This window comes from Limanda limanda, chromosome 1 (genome assembly GCF_963576545.1).
Source record: "Limanda limanda chromosome 1, fLimLim1.1, whole genome shotgun sequence".
Lineage (NCBI taxonomy): Eukaryota > Metazoa > Chordata > Actinopteri > Pleuronectiformes > Pleuronectidae > Limanda > Limanda limanda.
In genome coordinates, this window is record NC_083636.1 from 21,477,593 (window position 1) to 21,493,128 (window position 15,536).

General features: G+C 41.4%; 1 protein-coding gene across 1 annotated transcript; it reads left to right on the top strand.

Moving 5' to 3' along the window:
* Positions 1 to 241: 241 nt before the first annotated feature.
* LOC132998408 (NACHT, LRR and PYD domains-containing protein 3-like) lies at positions 242 to 9,627 on the top strand. Its single transcript, XM_061068078.1, has 4 exons — positions 242 to 533; positions 653 to 806; positions 2,315 to 2,799; positions 8,813 to 9,627. The coding sequence occupies exons 1-4, from the start codon at positions 242 to 244 to the stop codon at positions 9,625 to 9,627; spliced, it is 1,746 nt and encodes a 581-aa protein (XP_060924061.1).
* Positions 9,628 to 15,536: the final 5,909 nt, after the last annotated feature.

The window sequence follows — 15,536 nt, forward strand, 5'->3', positions numbered from 1 at the left end:
TAAATATCAACCAATCAACATTAAGCTCCTGCTCAACACTGTAATGTTCCTGTGACTCTGCAGAGAAATCACATGGAGGAACCATGAATCAAAAATCCCCACAAGGAGCTGTTGAATTCAAATTGAACAAAAGCACTATTGGAGATAAACGCTGGTTTTGCTAAGACTTAGAAAACATGACTCTGTATGGAACCCATTAGAAAAGTGGAAAACGATGTTCGGATCCAATCAGGAGGCAGCGATGATGACAGTTGAGGATCTGCTCTTGGAAACTCTGGAGATGCTGGGACGTGATGATTTTAAGGCCTTCAGGTGGCACCTGCAGCAGGAGAAACCGGAGAACTACAGCGGCTTCGGCCCGATCCCGCGGTACAAGCTGGAGGAGGCGGACCGGCTGGAAGCAGTGACGCTGATGGTGCAGAAATACTCCCATCACGCCGTGGAGCTGGCCAAGACGGTTTTGGGGAAGATGGACATGAATGATGTGGTCCAGTATCTGTCAGACAGGAGCTCAGGAGCTGGGGTCAGATCTGGCTTTACAGGCAGGGATCAGGAATCTTTGTTCATTGAAATGTTAGGAAACTGGATTTAAAGTGTCTCACGAACATCGGTCAGGTAGTTTCAGGTAATTTGGTCATTTTGTTTTTTGCAGATGTGGAGATGCACATGCTTCAGCCTCTAGAAAAACTGATCGAACATCTTCAACGCACGATACAGAAGAATTTCCAGAGCAGGTTCATGTGTGTTCAAGAGGGTCTGGCCGAGAAGACAGAAGAGCAGTGCCTGAAGGACATCTTCATAGAGCTGTATGTAACCCAGGTTAAAAGAAACATGATTTAGTACAAACCTAAATAAGTGAATAAATAGTTGAATAAATAGTATTAAAAGATACCTGAGTTAAGTTTATATTAGTTATAAAATACATGATTTAATCTAATTAAAATGTTTAACAAAGATTAAAATGAATCAAAAGTAATACAGTAGTTCTGCATATTATTAGTTTTGAAAGTTATATAAAGTGCACTGTTGCTTTAAGAGAGCACAGTTGCAAGAGCCAATCAGAAACTAGGTGCATTCTCCTGCACCGGTGAACGGCAGGTGGAAGAGAGAGAGAAAAAGAAAAGACTCTAGTTTGCAACCAGTGAGCTAAAGTAACTGAAAAGACTGGATTTGTTTTGTGGTAAACTTTTATTTTATTTCTGAAAGTGTTTTGAGTTGTTTTCTGTCTACGTCGGTGGACTGTGGTTTTGTTTTACATTTGAAAAGTTACTGAGAGTTACTGAGAGAGCACGTGGAGCTGAGCATCCATGTGGCAACATCCGAGCTAACGTCCTAGCTTCACGCATGCAGAGGATTAGATGGCGAGCTTCCCAGCTAGTAACCACACCTTCCCAGCGATGTAACCACCCTGAACGGAGTCCTGTTTCCATCGGAGGAGAACACCTATTTTTCTTCACGAGCATCCATCCAGTCCAGCTGATGGTAGGACTGACAGGAACCTTCATTACTTCAACTAGAAGTGCACGTGGACATTTCGTGGTAAGAGTGAACATCTCAGATCTACAGATTGTTTCTACCTCGAGTGGAATATACGAACTTCACAACGTGGTCGTAAGAAAGATCCGTCTGAACTGTTAGCAAGTCAGTTACCACACACTGAACTGGATTAACACCATTACATTCACAGTTTGTTTAGAATGTGTTCTTTTGACATTTGAATGTTATGCTTGATATTGATGTTTTCCATTGCATGCATATTATTTTCCTTGTGTATGTTGGTTAAGCATATGGATGTGCTGTGCTAATGCTATACAGCAACTCACTGGTTTAGCCGAGGTATAACATAGGAAAATCAAACTAGATGTTTAAATAGGCCTGATTCAAGATAAATTGAGAACTTAACAGAACTTGTTAGAATTCTGTTAGATAGAAAATAAACAATAATATTAAGTTACAGTTTAAAAACCAATTTAAACAAGAGTCAAAATAGAATTATTAAAACCAAAATTAGGAAACGGTAAATCTTTTCTTTTCCTAAAAGAAAAACATTGAACTTGAATTAAATTAATTTGAAGATTTGTATGTAACGTGTGTTATTTGTTAGTTGTATTGTAAATGTGTTATATGGTGCCTTTTTGTTGTTCTATCTAAAACTACTCACTTTTCTATTCTTATATAAAAGAAACCCACATTTCAACTAACTCTATTGTCTGTGGTGTGTTCACTATATTTATTATTTCCATTGTTTAACTATTTTACTGCTCCAACGAACCTAGGAACTGGTCCTGTTAACCTACTTAACTGCAACTAGTAGTAAGTGTTACATGTACATCACAGACGGGGGGGAAATGCACATCAACGAACAGCATGAGATCAGGCTGATCAGGAACTCCAGGACGGCAGCAGTGAAACCAATCGACCCCAGTGACATATTCAAGTGTCCCATTGGTAAACCCTCAAGAACAGTGGTGACGACTGGAGTTGCAGGAATTGGCAAAACGTTCCTCGGGAAAAAGTTTGTGTTGGACTGGGCCGAGGGAAGGAAAAATCAAGATGTGCATCTGATATTCCCCTTTAGCTTCAGCAAACTGAATCACCTGAAGGGGGAAAGGTTCAGCCTGGCAGAACTAATTCATAAGAGCATCTGGGAAACCAGAGACATCACCGACAAAGATCTGAACCATATCTTTGCTAAACTAAAGGTGTCAGGAAACTGCGACATTAACAACAGTCAATATAAACTTCTGTTTGTGTTGGACGGATTGGATGAAAGCCGCCTTCAGATGGATTTGACGCGACGTGAACCTCAGCCAGTTGATTTTTTTTTTTTTTTTTTTAATATTCTTTTTATTGGTTTTTAACCATTTTATAGAACAAACATTAGAAAAACAGAACAGACAACAAAACAAACAGAACAACAACAAAAATCCCACCCCAAACTAACAATGAGCACTGCAGTATATATCGTTACACACATATATACATATATTTATATACACACATACACATACCCATACATACATACATATATATATATATATATATATATATATATATATATATATATATATACACACACATACATACATACACACATACATCCGTGTATACACAAACATACATACATACACAATCAGCAGGATGACAGGAGATAGACAAGGGAATAGCGTATATAAAATAAAAAGGAATGAAACAAATAAAATAAAAGAGCAGTTAGTCCTCCCCTTCCAGAAAAAGAATATGAGTTATGGCTTTTGTAAGAATGAATGCACCGGTTCCCAGATCTTCCAAAACCTGACTGATTTGTGATTGAGGTCGTGGGTCAACTTCTCAATGGGGAAAAGAGCAGAAATCTGCGATATCCACATGTCGACTGTAGGGACCTGAGGGGTTGACCACCTCAGCAAAATACATCTTTTAGCCAAAAATAAAAGAATTATCAACAAAGAATTAGTGTCCGCATCAAAGAGATTGTCTGGGGTATGACTGAGGAGACAGAAAGAGGAAGTCAGCAAGAATATTTTACCCGTGACCTCCTGAATTACAGAGTGTACCCCCTTCCAGAAAGACTGTATAAGGTCGCTTGACCAAAACAAGTGAATAAATGTACCTTTATGTACTTTACATTTATAACAAAGGTTAGAGGTGTCAGGGAACATTCTCTGGAGGCGAACAGGTGTGTAATAGGTTCTAAAAAAAATTTAAAGTTCTGTTCATGTATGGAGATTGAGGTACATTTGGGGAAAACCCCACTACAGATCTTGTCCCAGTCTATAGGGTTAAACGTCACCTCGAGGTCGTGCTCCCATACCGGCTTCAAAGAGTCATAACCTGAAGATTCAAAATAAAAAAGTGAAACATAAATCTTTGATATCAGTTTTTTGGGAGACTTAGCCAGAATTATTGTGTTTTCCAACTCTGACAGTCCCATGCGAACCTTGCCTGTCCTCAGAAGGGACCCTATGAAGTGACGAATTTGGAGATACTTATAAAAGTCTTTGTGAGGAATATTAAAATCAGCCCTGATTTGCTCAAATGGTTTAACAGAGTCGGTGTCCAACAGGTCCATAAAGTTAGATAGGCCCTTAGATGCCCACTCCATCAGGCCAATACTCCTAATCTGTGCTGGTAAATCTGGATTCAGAGCCAGGGGAGATCGGAGAGAGAGGACAGGAGGAATATTCTGGTATTTCCTCACGTCTCGCCAGACTAGTAGGGTGTTATAAACAATTATGTTATTCTTGAGATGATTTAAATGATCTATATTATTGATGAATGGAAGGGAAGTAAGTTTTCTGGGATAACAAGATTGAGATTCAAGACCCAACCATAAGGAATCTTTCCTATTCAAAAACCACTCTGACATCATTTTAAGTTGTGCTGACCAATAGTATAGTTGTAGAGAAGGCAGGGACAAGCCTCCCAGATCCTTTGGCTTAGTAAGAGTAGAGAACTTAACTCTTGGATGTTTATTGTTCCAGATATAGCGAGATGCATGAGAATTCAGAGACTTAAAAAATGCAGAGTTCAGATAGCACGGGAGATTTTGAAATAAATAGTTCAATCGAGGAAGAATATTCATTTTTATAGTGTTGATTCTCCCGAGGAAAGAAGTTGGTATCGAGGCCCATTTTGTCAGATCGTTCTTAACCCTTTGAATTAGAGGTGAGTAATTAGTTTCAAACAGATTATTTAAATCAGGGGTGACAAAGATACCTAAATATTTAAAACCCCTCCTGGACACTTGGAAAGGAGATTGTATAGACATATCCTGGGGGATATCAAAGGGTGTAACAACCGACTTCCCCAGGTTGATCTTATAACCCGACAGGGCACTGAATGTGGCTATAGATTTCAAAACTGCCGGAATTGATTTCTCAGGTTTATAAATATATAAAAGGACATCATCTGCAAATAAGGAAATAATGTGGTTTTCCTCACCCACCCCAATCCCAAATATATCAGGGTTAGTTCTGATGGCCTCGGCCAGAGGTTCAATAAACAGTATAAACAGTAAAGGTGACAGGGGGACCCCTGTCTGCAACCCCTGCGCACCAGGAAGCCATCAGACATCAAACCATTTGTATTAACTGTTGTTATTGGGTCTGTATAGAAGGTTTTAATCATGTTAATGAAATTAGAGCCCAGGCCGAATTTTGCTAATACCGGAAACAGAAAAGACCATTCAACCCGGTCGAAAGCCTTTTTGGCATCAAGGGAGACTATTAGTGCTGGATTTTTGTGTGCGTTAAGATATTGAACAATATTAAGAACGCGACGTACATTGTCTGTGCCATATCTTGATTTTACAAACCCCGCTTGATCTGGGTTTATTATTTTCGGAAGGATGTTTTCCAATCTCCGAGCCAGTACCTTTGCCATAATTTTGTAGTCAACATTGAGGAGACTAATAGGCCTAAATGATGAACAATCTAAAGGGTTTTTATCTTTTTTTAGAAGTAAACTAATGGAAGCGTATCTCCAGGAGGGGGGCATGCCATCTCTCAAGATACCATTAACGGCAGGCATAAAAATTGTGCGGATCTCTGGCCAGAATTTCTTAAAAAATTCCAGTGGAAACCCGTCGGGGCCTGGACACTTCCCATTTGGCATAGACTGAATTGCAGCCCAGACCTCCTCTGAAGTGAATGCAGCATCTAGGCTGTAGCGATCCTCCTCCGCAATAGTAGGTAAAGGGACATTGTTCAAATATGAAGCAATGTCAGCCTCGTCAGCCTTATCTGTACTATACAGGGATTTATAAAAATCCCGGAAAGTACTATTGACAATCGTTGGATCATGTGTGACATCCCCATTCTGTGTTCTTATCATATTAATTGAGCGATCATTATTTTGATTTTTCAGTTGGTGGGCAAGCAGGCGACTGGACTTATTGCCAAATTCATAATATTTCTGTTTAGTGTAAAGTAACAGTTTCTGAACATGGCGAGTATGATCCAAGTTAAGTGCAGTCTTAACAGCGACTAGCGCCTTTAAGTTTGCTAGAGTAGGTGACTGTTTATGTATCTGCTCCAGCCTAGTCAATTCTTTTTCAAGATTCTTTCTGTTTTCCTCTAAAACCTTTTTCTGATGAGAGCTGTAGGATATAAGGTAACCACGTAAAGTGGCTTTAGCTGCATCCCAAATCGTAGCAGAGGACACTGGAGAGCTTTTATTGTCGAGCCAGAATTGTGATAAGTTGTTCCGGACAAAAACGCAAAAAGAGTCACTATTTAAAAAGGACGAATTGAATCTCCAAATGGGAGTTCTAGGAATGTTAAATAATGGGTTAATGCATAGATGTACCGGAGCGTGGTCTGATAAGACAATAGAATCTATACAGCAAGTCTGGACAGAGTGTAAAAAGTCTTTGGGAATAAAAAAATAGTCTAGTCTAGAATACGAGTTATGGGGATTTGAATAAAACGTGTAGTCTCTCCTTTTAGGATTTAAATGTCGCCATATATCTATCAATCCGGTATCTGTGCATAAGTTTTTAAGGACAGCAGATGCTCTCGGGTTAGACTTGTTTGCAGGAGAGGATTTATCCAGAGAGATGTTCATTATACAATTCAAATCGCAGGCTAGGAAGCCCAAGCCCTTGCAGTGATGGTTAAACATCAAAATCATTTGCGACATAAACTGGGGTGAATCAATATTTGGTGCATAAATATTGAGAATAGTTATATGTTGTCCAAGAATCGAACCCTTAATCAAAATAAATCTCCCCTCTGAGTCCTTTTCTTCATGTTCCAAGATGAAGGGAAGGTTCTTATTTATAAGAATGGCTGTACCTTTTTTATTCTGTGAATGGGAGGAAAAGTAAACTTTGCCTACCTAGTCCCTCTTAAGTTTCAAATGTTCTGTATCAGATAGCCTGGTTTCCTGAAGTAATGCTATATCACATTTTTGTTTTTTCAAATATGTTAAAATCTTCTTCCTTTTAATTACATGGCCCAGTCCCTGGACATTCCAAGTTATAAGTTTAAGTGAACTAGACATGAGAGCCGCAAAGCCGGAAAGTGATTAAATAGCAGGTGCTGAGTGCGGGGGAATGAGTCAAAATGCAGGCAGTTGTATGAGAAAATAAACCTAGACTCCAATCATCCAGCAAAAGGAAAATGAAACAAGAAAAATATAAACAGCAGCGCTTACCCTCCCCTATCCTGTCCCCGAACGACAGGAATAAACTACCCCAAATTAAGTCACTGGGCATACTAAGCCTAGTCTAAATCCTAGTTTAGCAGGTAGATCACAGTAACAACTAGGACACCAAAAACATTATCCACACCCCAGGCTGAATAATATACAGCACTATGAGGAACCCCCGAGTAATGGGTTTCCAAGTTTTGCCTGGACCACAACATTAGTGCAAAGTGTTCTTTGAATACAGACTACACACAGAGCTGATACGATAAAGATATATGAATTAACAAAACTAAATTAAAAGTGCAAGTGCTGTATTTGTAGCAAAAAGAGAAAAAAAAGGGGGAAAAAAGCACTGCAGTAGAGTATGAAATCACTCTAAGTATAATACAAAATGAGAGTAAAATAAACACACCTTATTCCCAAGGGAAAAAACTACGAGTCGATCAATCAGCTCCGTTGATATTAAACTATTCTCACAAAGTTCATGTGGTGGTCACAGAAAAATACACAATGTTCAGCGGGGGCTCCGTGTGCATGTAAAGTCTGTTCTTTTCCATTGTAACTGGTAACAACTGAGATGCAGAGGAAATGACCTCATTTAAGGGTATCCAGAAATGCAGCTGCAGACTCAGGGGTGTCGAAAAGGCGAATTTGCCCTTCATGGAGACACCGGAGGCGGGCTGGGTAGGCAAATCCACGGTATTTGTTATGAAGAGCCAGCGCTTTCCCGATGGTGTCAAACTCTCGCCGCCTTCGCAGGACCTCTGCTGACAGATCGGGGTAGAACCGCAGCAGGGAGCCGCCATGGTGGATGTCGCGTTTCTTTAGCGCTGCTCTGAGCACAGCCTCTCTTTGGGAGTCTCGCAGAAAGCGGACCAGGACGCTTCTCGGGTGCTTACCCGGGGCCGGAGCGGGAGCCGGGGCCCGATGTGCGCGTTCAATCTCCAGCGGGGGGTAATCAGCAGGCAGGCCGATTAAGGTCGGTAAAGTTACCTGGAAAAGTCCGCAAGCGGGATGTTGCCCTCCGTCTTTTCTGGAAGGTTGATAATTTTAAAAACCGTGGCGACGGCCACGGTTTTCTAGGTCGTCAATTTTCAGCAGCAGCTGCTTCACTGTTTTTTCTATGGCGGTCGTGCCGGTGTCCTGGGCACTGTGGCTGTCCTCCGTGGCAGAGACCCTCTCCTCGACCTCCTCCATGCGCTTCTCCAGGTCCGTCACTCGGTTAGACAGAGCCGACAAGAAGCTCTCCACTGAAGTGACAGATACTTTAATTTCGTTCAGTGCACAGTCAATGGTGTCCAGGCGAGCGCTGACTGATTCATCCATGTGGTTCACCCGAGAGGCCACAGACTTTATTTCGGCTAAGATCTGCTCCATGGTAGCTTGATCCGTTAGCGTTAGCTCTGGAACGCTGGCCTCACCTTGGCTGGCCTCGCTCGGGACACACTGGGCCGTTTGTCGAGTGGTTCTCTTCTTAGCGGCAGCGCCCGACGGTGAAAAAATAGCAAAATCTTTATGGCGTTGCGGTTTGGGTTTGGGCATCGCTGGGGTACAATTCGACCGACGGTGCTAAGTTTAAAAGGAAAAAGTTATTAATTTGTTTGTAGCCTGGAGCGGAGAAATGTCTCAAGCGTCCATCTTGGTCCGGATCCGGATGTGCCAGTTGATTTTGATGTGACACAGTCGACCTCAGTGGAGGTTCTGCTGACTGCCCTGATCAGTGGGAACCTGCTTCCCTCTGCCCGGGTGTGGATAACCACACGACCTGCAGCCGTCAGTCAGATCCATCGTGATTTTATCAAAAGAATGACAGTGGTGAGAGGATTCACTGACCCACAGAAGGAGGAGTACTTCAACAAGAAATTCCCTGAACAAGGCAGCAGAATTATCGTCCACATCAAGGCGTCACTAAGCCTGTTCATCATTTGTCACATCCCAGTTTTCTGCTGGATCACTTCTACAGTTTTGCAGGATGTTTTGAAAAGCCAAGCGAACATAGATCTGCCCACAACATTGACGGAGATGTACACAGAATTCCTGCTGTATCAAATCAAGCTGACAGAAGAGAGATGTGGCTCAAAAAAGAGCATCAGGTACATCAAGTCCTTAGCGAAACTTGCATTCGACCGTTTGTTGTTGAATACTTCAGAAGGGTTCCCTCAGACCAACCATCAATCCACGATCCAGTCCATCAAGAAGAGAATAAGGGACAATACATCTCCAGAGAGGAGCATCAATCTATTCCACTGTCTTAATGAGCTGAGAGATGATTCCTTGGTGAAGGTGATCCAGCAGAACCTGAGTTCAGGAAGTCTGTCTGCAAGGAAACTTTCTCCTGCTCACTGGTTGGCACTGGTTTTCATCCTACTGTCATCGGAAGACACGCTGGAGGTGTTTGACTTGAAGAAATACTGTCCTTCAGAGGAGGGTCTCCTCAGGCTGATACCAGTGGACAAGGCCTCCAAAAAATCACTGTAAGATGATTCCTTGTCTGATTGGGACTCTGTTTCTTCCTGTAGCCTCGAGTGTTGTGGAGAGCACAGACTGACGCCTGGTTTCAAGAAATGTAAGTTTACAGTCAACTGATTAAACTTTTACGTTTTATTTTTAGAATATTTATTCAAAATAAAGCTTTGAAAAGTGGAAGCTCCTGAGAAATTACACTCAGAGCTACAAAGCACCCGTCACTTATAAAAGACGTCCGTCAGTCAGGAATTAGATGTGATGACATAAAAAGTATTCATCTGTTCTTTGACTTTTTAGTCCCGTCCATTAGGTTTATGTCCTCTCCTGCGCATATCACAAAATGTAGAACTGCTGCTTTGAATTCCCACATCAGACATGTTGATGAACTGCTGCTGTTTCTCGTCTTGTCCATCAGACGTCTGTGAACTCGTCTTGGATGAAAACACGGCGCAAGAAAACTTTGTGCTCTCTGACAACTGCAGGACGGCGACCATCGTAAAAAGGAGCAGCCATACCATCCCCACCCGGAGAGATTAGACTCCTGGCTGCAGGTGCTGGTCAGCACTGGACTGACTTGTCGCTGTTACTGGGAGTTGAAGTGGAAAGGCCAGATTTACATTGCAGTGACGTACAAAGGAATCATACGGAAAGTTTGGGTTCAGTTATCGATTTCCGGACTTTGGTTCGTCGGTGTCTTTGTGTCAGATGGAAGACGTCATTGACTTCTCTCACTGCTGAGGGAGCGCTGACACTTCAGGTTCACTCTTTGCAGATCTCTTTCCAGTGAGCCGAGGGCGTTGTGTTCACGTCAGGTTTCACAGGGAGCGACTCACAAGCACCAACATCAACTCGGCCTCGGACACTGAGAAGCTCTGATCACAACTCACAAGGACAGACTGTGGAATAAAGAAAAGTCCAACACAGAAAACACAGATTCTTCAGTCCGTCCTGCAATGTTAATTTCGTTGACGAAAACTATGACGAAAAATATTCGTTAATGCCCTTTTTCCCATGCCTAAGACGAGACGAAGACGTGACGAAAACGGATCTTTGAAAATAAAAACTAAGTCACAATAATTTTTTAAAACATCATCGTATCACGCCGTCATGAAGTACCAGGAGCGGGCGAGTGTGTGTGTGTGTGTCTCTGTGTGTGTGTGTGTGAGTTTGTGTGTGTGTGCGCGCTCCAAGATAGCGCAACACACCGGTCCCGGGGCTCCGCCCCCGCTCACTCGCTCACTCGCTCAGAAACACATTGGGATCAGAGCTCGTTCACGTGCAGCAGCCGCTCACTGACTGACCGGCTGCTTCTTAACACTGGAAACAGTGAAAACACCGAGTTTCTCTGGTCTCAGCTGCTCAGAGATCAGCGCAGCAGCTTCTTGATCAGAGCAGAAGCTGCAGTTGGTTTGTACCGAGCTGCAGTTTCTGTGTCCGTGTCCAGTCTGACCTGCTTTCGCTTTTTGTTTTCACATTTCGCATTACTAAAATATATGAGCCTGCAGCTATATATTTTTATTTATTTCAAAATAGGGTACTTCTTATTTCATACATTTCCCACAAATATGGGGAGGAGTCAAATAGCCCTACATAGTTCTGTGTATCATTTATTTCAAAGTAGACCTGCACTTGCCTGTGTATTTCTTCTCCTCTTCATAAGCATTTGGTTTTTTCCTTTGTTGTAACAGGTAAAAACAGCAATACAATGTCAACAGTTTTCTTTATTGTCGTTCTATGATTTCATAAATGCCACAATCTATAGTTAAGCATAGTATAACTTTGTATAAAACTTGATTAGCCAGACAAATTTTATTTGGGGGAAGAGGGGGCAAAATGTCTCTTTTGATAGTAAAGGTTTCCGACCCCTGCTATAGACATATAGGAGGGATATCTAATGGACAACCTAAGTACTGCAAGCTAGACTAGTATGCAGTTGTAGACACAACACAGGGGTTCCCTGGGCCTGAAAACTAGACTAAAATGTAATTTAGTTTTCGTCGACTAAAACTAGACTAAAATGTTCTGAGTTTTCATTGACGAAAACTAGACTAAAACTAAGAAGGATAAAAATGACTCAATGTGACTAAAACTAATAAGCATTTTCGTCCACAGTGTAAGACTAAGACTAAATCAAAAAAAGCTGCCAAAATTAACACTGCCGTCCTGTTAATTAACTTAAGGTGATGTGACATTAAGAACTTGATTTTCATATTGTGAACAAGAATTTAAGTGAATTGAATAAATCCAGTAAATTGCCGGCAGCACCGAGTTAAGAGTGATGATAATTTTTTGCTTTGTGCGACTGAATTGTGCTGTAATGATGTAAAAAAGTAATTTGCCCTCAGGTCCTTCTGTCTTGTAAAGATGCCAAATGAATAAATAAAGCTTAACTTGCTAAGTAACTCACTGAGTTTATTATTGAACGGGATTTCATTTCATGTCTCATCAGGCGGGCTCCCCTCAGTGCAGATTCATGCTGTGGACCTGAGAGCTGAATACATGAGCAAGTTGAGCAAGTGATTTAAAACTTCGTCTGTTTTGGAATGTGAGTCCGAACTGGGGGGGGGGGGGGACCTGGATATTACAGCTGGATTTCAGAAGGAGAAGCTGATTATTAGGACGAGTGAACTTTTTACTATGGTTAAAAAGACCTTATTAAGTGTGAGACAGACTCGTGCACGTTTACTATCCAAGATTCAGACACACATTCATCCCGAGCTGGTGTGTGTGTGTGTGCGTGTGTGTGTTCCTATAGTGGATCTTAGTGAGTTAGAGTCTGTGTTTGAGTGTGTGTGTGCTCCAGGGTAAATAGCGTCTGATTTCTACTGTGACTTTTCAGCTTTCAGCTCCATTTTCTCTCAATGTCACAGACGCAGAGTGTGTGTGTGTGTGTGTGTGTGTGTGTGTGTGTGTGTGTGTGTGTGTGTGTGTGTGTGTGTGTGTGTGTGTGTGAGTGTGAGTGTGTTTCATGTCAGGTTATAATCCTGTCAGCCACAGAAACCTGAACTGACGTGAACAAGAGAGAGGAATGAACGACAGACTCGCTCTTCCCCTCTCTCTGGGGGAAACCATGGCAACGGGCCTGTCTCTGTTGCCATGGCTGCAGGTTGGAAACCGTCTGCCTCGGTGCCCTTGAGCAAAGCAAAGTCTAGAGGGGTAATTAAACGTGTGCACCTACAAGAAAAGACACAAGAACGAAGGGTTATTTTATAAAGACCGTGAAATGTGGAATGAATAAAATGAGACGGAAATATCAAACTAAAGACTCGTAAACAGACTAAATACATAAAGACAAAACAAGTCAATAGTCAAAGAGACGCTACAACGAGGCCCAACGTGTTTTGTGAGATCGTTCATCAAACTCTGATCAACTCAATTCTTGAGAACAAGGGAACATTTGAACCATACTTGAAGAAATTCCCTCAAGGCTTTCTTAAGAAATTGGGTTCACAAGACGACAAGACAAGATGGACAACATGAAAAACCGCCTCCGGCCACTAGGTGACGCCAGCCATAAATGTCGAGTAACTCAACAGATGTTAACTTCATTCCTCTTTTTTCAGAATCAAGACAAGTTTCTCTGTTGTTTGATTCCATCACTTTCATTTCGTCATATTTTAAATGTGAAATCGTCTCAGAGCAGCAGAAACATCGAACTGTCACGACAACCAGACCAGAAACCGTCAAATGAACAGAGACGAGAGTTCCTAAAGAAGAGAACGAAAGAGAGGAAACGTAACGAGAGAAGATCAACAACAACAAATCAGAGTAAGAAGCTTGACTGTTCGTGTCTAATGATCAGTTTCACTCTCAGGTCGTAACAAAAGGTTTGAGACACAAAGTGTTCTGCTGCTGCAACGACGCCTCAGAGTGTGTGTGTGTCACAAATTAACATATCAATGCTCCTGCTGCCTCCCACTTCTTCTTCTTCTCTGCCTTCATGCCTTTCTGCCTTTCTGCTGAGACGTTAATTGTGGCTGATTATCAGAGGAGCACTGTTATCAACACACACGTACACACAAATGAACACACACACACTGCAGCAGAAAAGCTGAATCACTGAACAAGGATGTAGAACCTGGAACAAGTTAACATAGTGTTGGTTATCTTTTAGTTATTTTATTCTGCTGCTAAATCAATACTTTAAAAGTGTTTCCGGTCCCAGAATGGACATTTTAAATTTTTCGGGTCGAAAATGAAATATTAATCTATGTTAATTCATGTCATACTTATGTTGTTATGTTTTTTCAAAATCTTTTGAAATTAACTTAACTGTAAGATAAGTTCTTTTTTTTTTTTTTTTTTTATAGCTAAGGCTTATTAGAAGTTGACAAACTCTGGAGAAAGTCCAGATCAAATCTTCCGAGCTCCCTCGTGTGTGAAACCGGCTTTAACGACCGATCACAGAAGGTTCGAGGTCGGAGAGGAAATCTCTCTTTTCTCTGGACACATTCAAACACCGAGCTGCTGTTTCTATATTTTCACTGTAAAATAATTCATGCAAAAAAGCTCCATATGCGTATGAGGACGAAAAACAACCGCAACGTAAAGATGCATTTATAAATGTGAGTGTGGGCTCTCGCTGCAGCTGACAAAACATTTTGGGAAACCATCAAAGAAAAACCTGAGACGCAGGTTATTCTCTCCTAAAGCCGAGTTGTTCTGCCGTCAAACCAATTTCACCAGCGTCTCTAACGATTCTGTGTCTGAATGAAACGCTGCAGCTGCAACGCGACCAAACAAACAGAGGCTCAGTAATCCTGTTCTCCAGAGAGGGCTCAACTAATTCAGGCTCAAATAATCAGAATAACACTGCTTCCTTTTGAAGCAGGGTTTATTTGGGCTCTACTCGTTTCACCTGTATTTCAAAGTAAGAGTGTACTCTTACTTTGAAATACAGGTGAAACTGATGTGATTGGCTGACGGCCAATCAGTTTTGAAACTAATTTCAAGCAAAAATAATAATAACTAATTAATTTGTTGTATTTACATGAACAGACCATATTGATTTAATTTAGATGATAATCAAGATTGTGCAGATGTTATTGTGTAGATAGAATGTAGAAATCAGAAACTTGAACATAATTCGACAATATTCTCATTTAGTCCCACGTTAAAACGTTAAAACACATTTCGTGTTGTTACTCCCAGTGGGCGCTGTCGCTCTCCCTCAGGTTCTCTGTGACAGTATGAAAGTTAAATTAGTGAGCTGCTGTCACATGTCAAACATGTCTTTGACATGTTCTTCCTGTTCACCTGAGATTCTCTTGACGTTGCCGATGAGCTACTGCCACCTACTGGACTGAAGCCACTGCAGAGCCCTAGTGGAGAGAAAGTGTCGGTGCAGACCTTTTGTTTCTGTTAAAAATGGGCTATCGAGACAAAATGTTTTTCACATCTGTTTCTAACCTGATATTTTGTTTTATCTTTGTTAAATAATAAATGTTTATTATTAAATCTATTCATTCTTTTTTATTATTTCATTATTTATTCTGTAAAGAACCATTTAAGGAAAAAGCAAATCATATTTGTGTATTTACTAAATTTAGTTCCAGGACTGTAGTTAATTAACTTCAATTTGTCTCTCCTGTGAATATTTAGAGTGTGTGTGTGTGTCTATGTGTGTGCATGTGTTACATAAGCACAACTGGCTCCTGTAGGAAATTGTCACGTTGTTGTGTGTCTGCAAATTTCACAACTTTGCCAAAGGCTCTGAGCAGCAGCAGCAGAAACCGACCAGTCACACGGCTGCTGAAGCTTTTCCACCAATCAGCACATTTCACACTAGCGATGCTCGTTACCGACTCAAACATATGACGCAAACACACACTCTCCTCCTAATTACAGCGTAATAACCTGAATAAGAACCAGAGGTTAAAGTTTCAATCTTCATTAGTGGGGTGTCCTGTTAGCCCCGCCCC

Bases quoted from the DNA above. Each gene is read 5' to 3' on its own strand.
- LOC132998408 (XM_061068078.1), top strand. From the start codon at position 242: ATGATGACAGTTGAGGATCTGCTCTTGGAAACTCTGGAGATGCTGGGA. The intron at 534-652 runs GCTTTACAGGCA...TGTTTTTTGCAG, and splicing joins AGGAGCTGGGGTCAGATCTG to ATGTGGAGATGCACATGCTT. The intron at 807-2,314 runs GTATGTAACCCA...TGCAACTAGTAG, and splicing joins AAGGACATCTTCATAGAGCT to TAAGTGTTACATGTACATCA.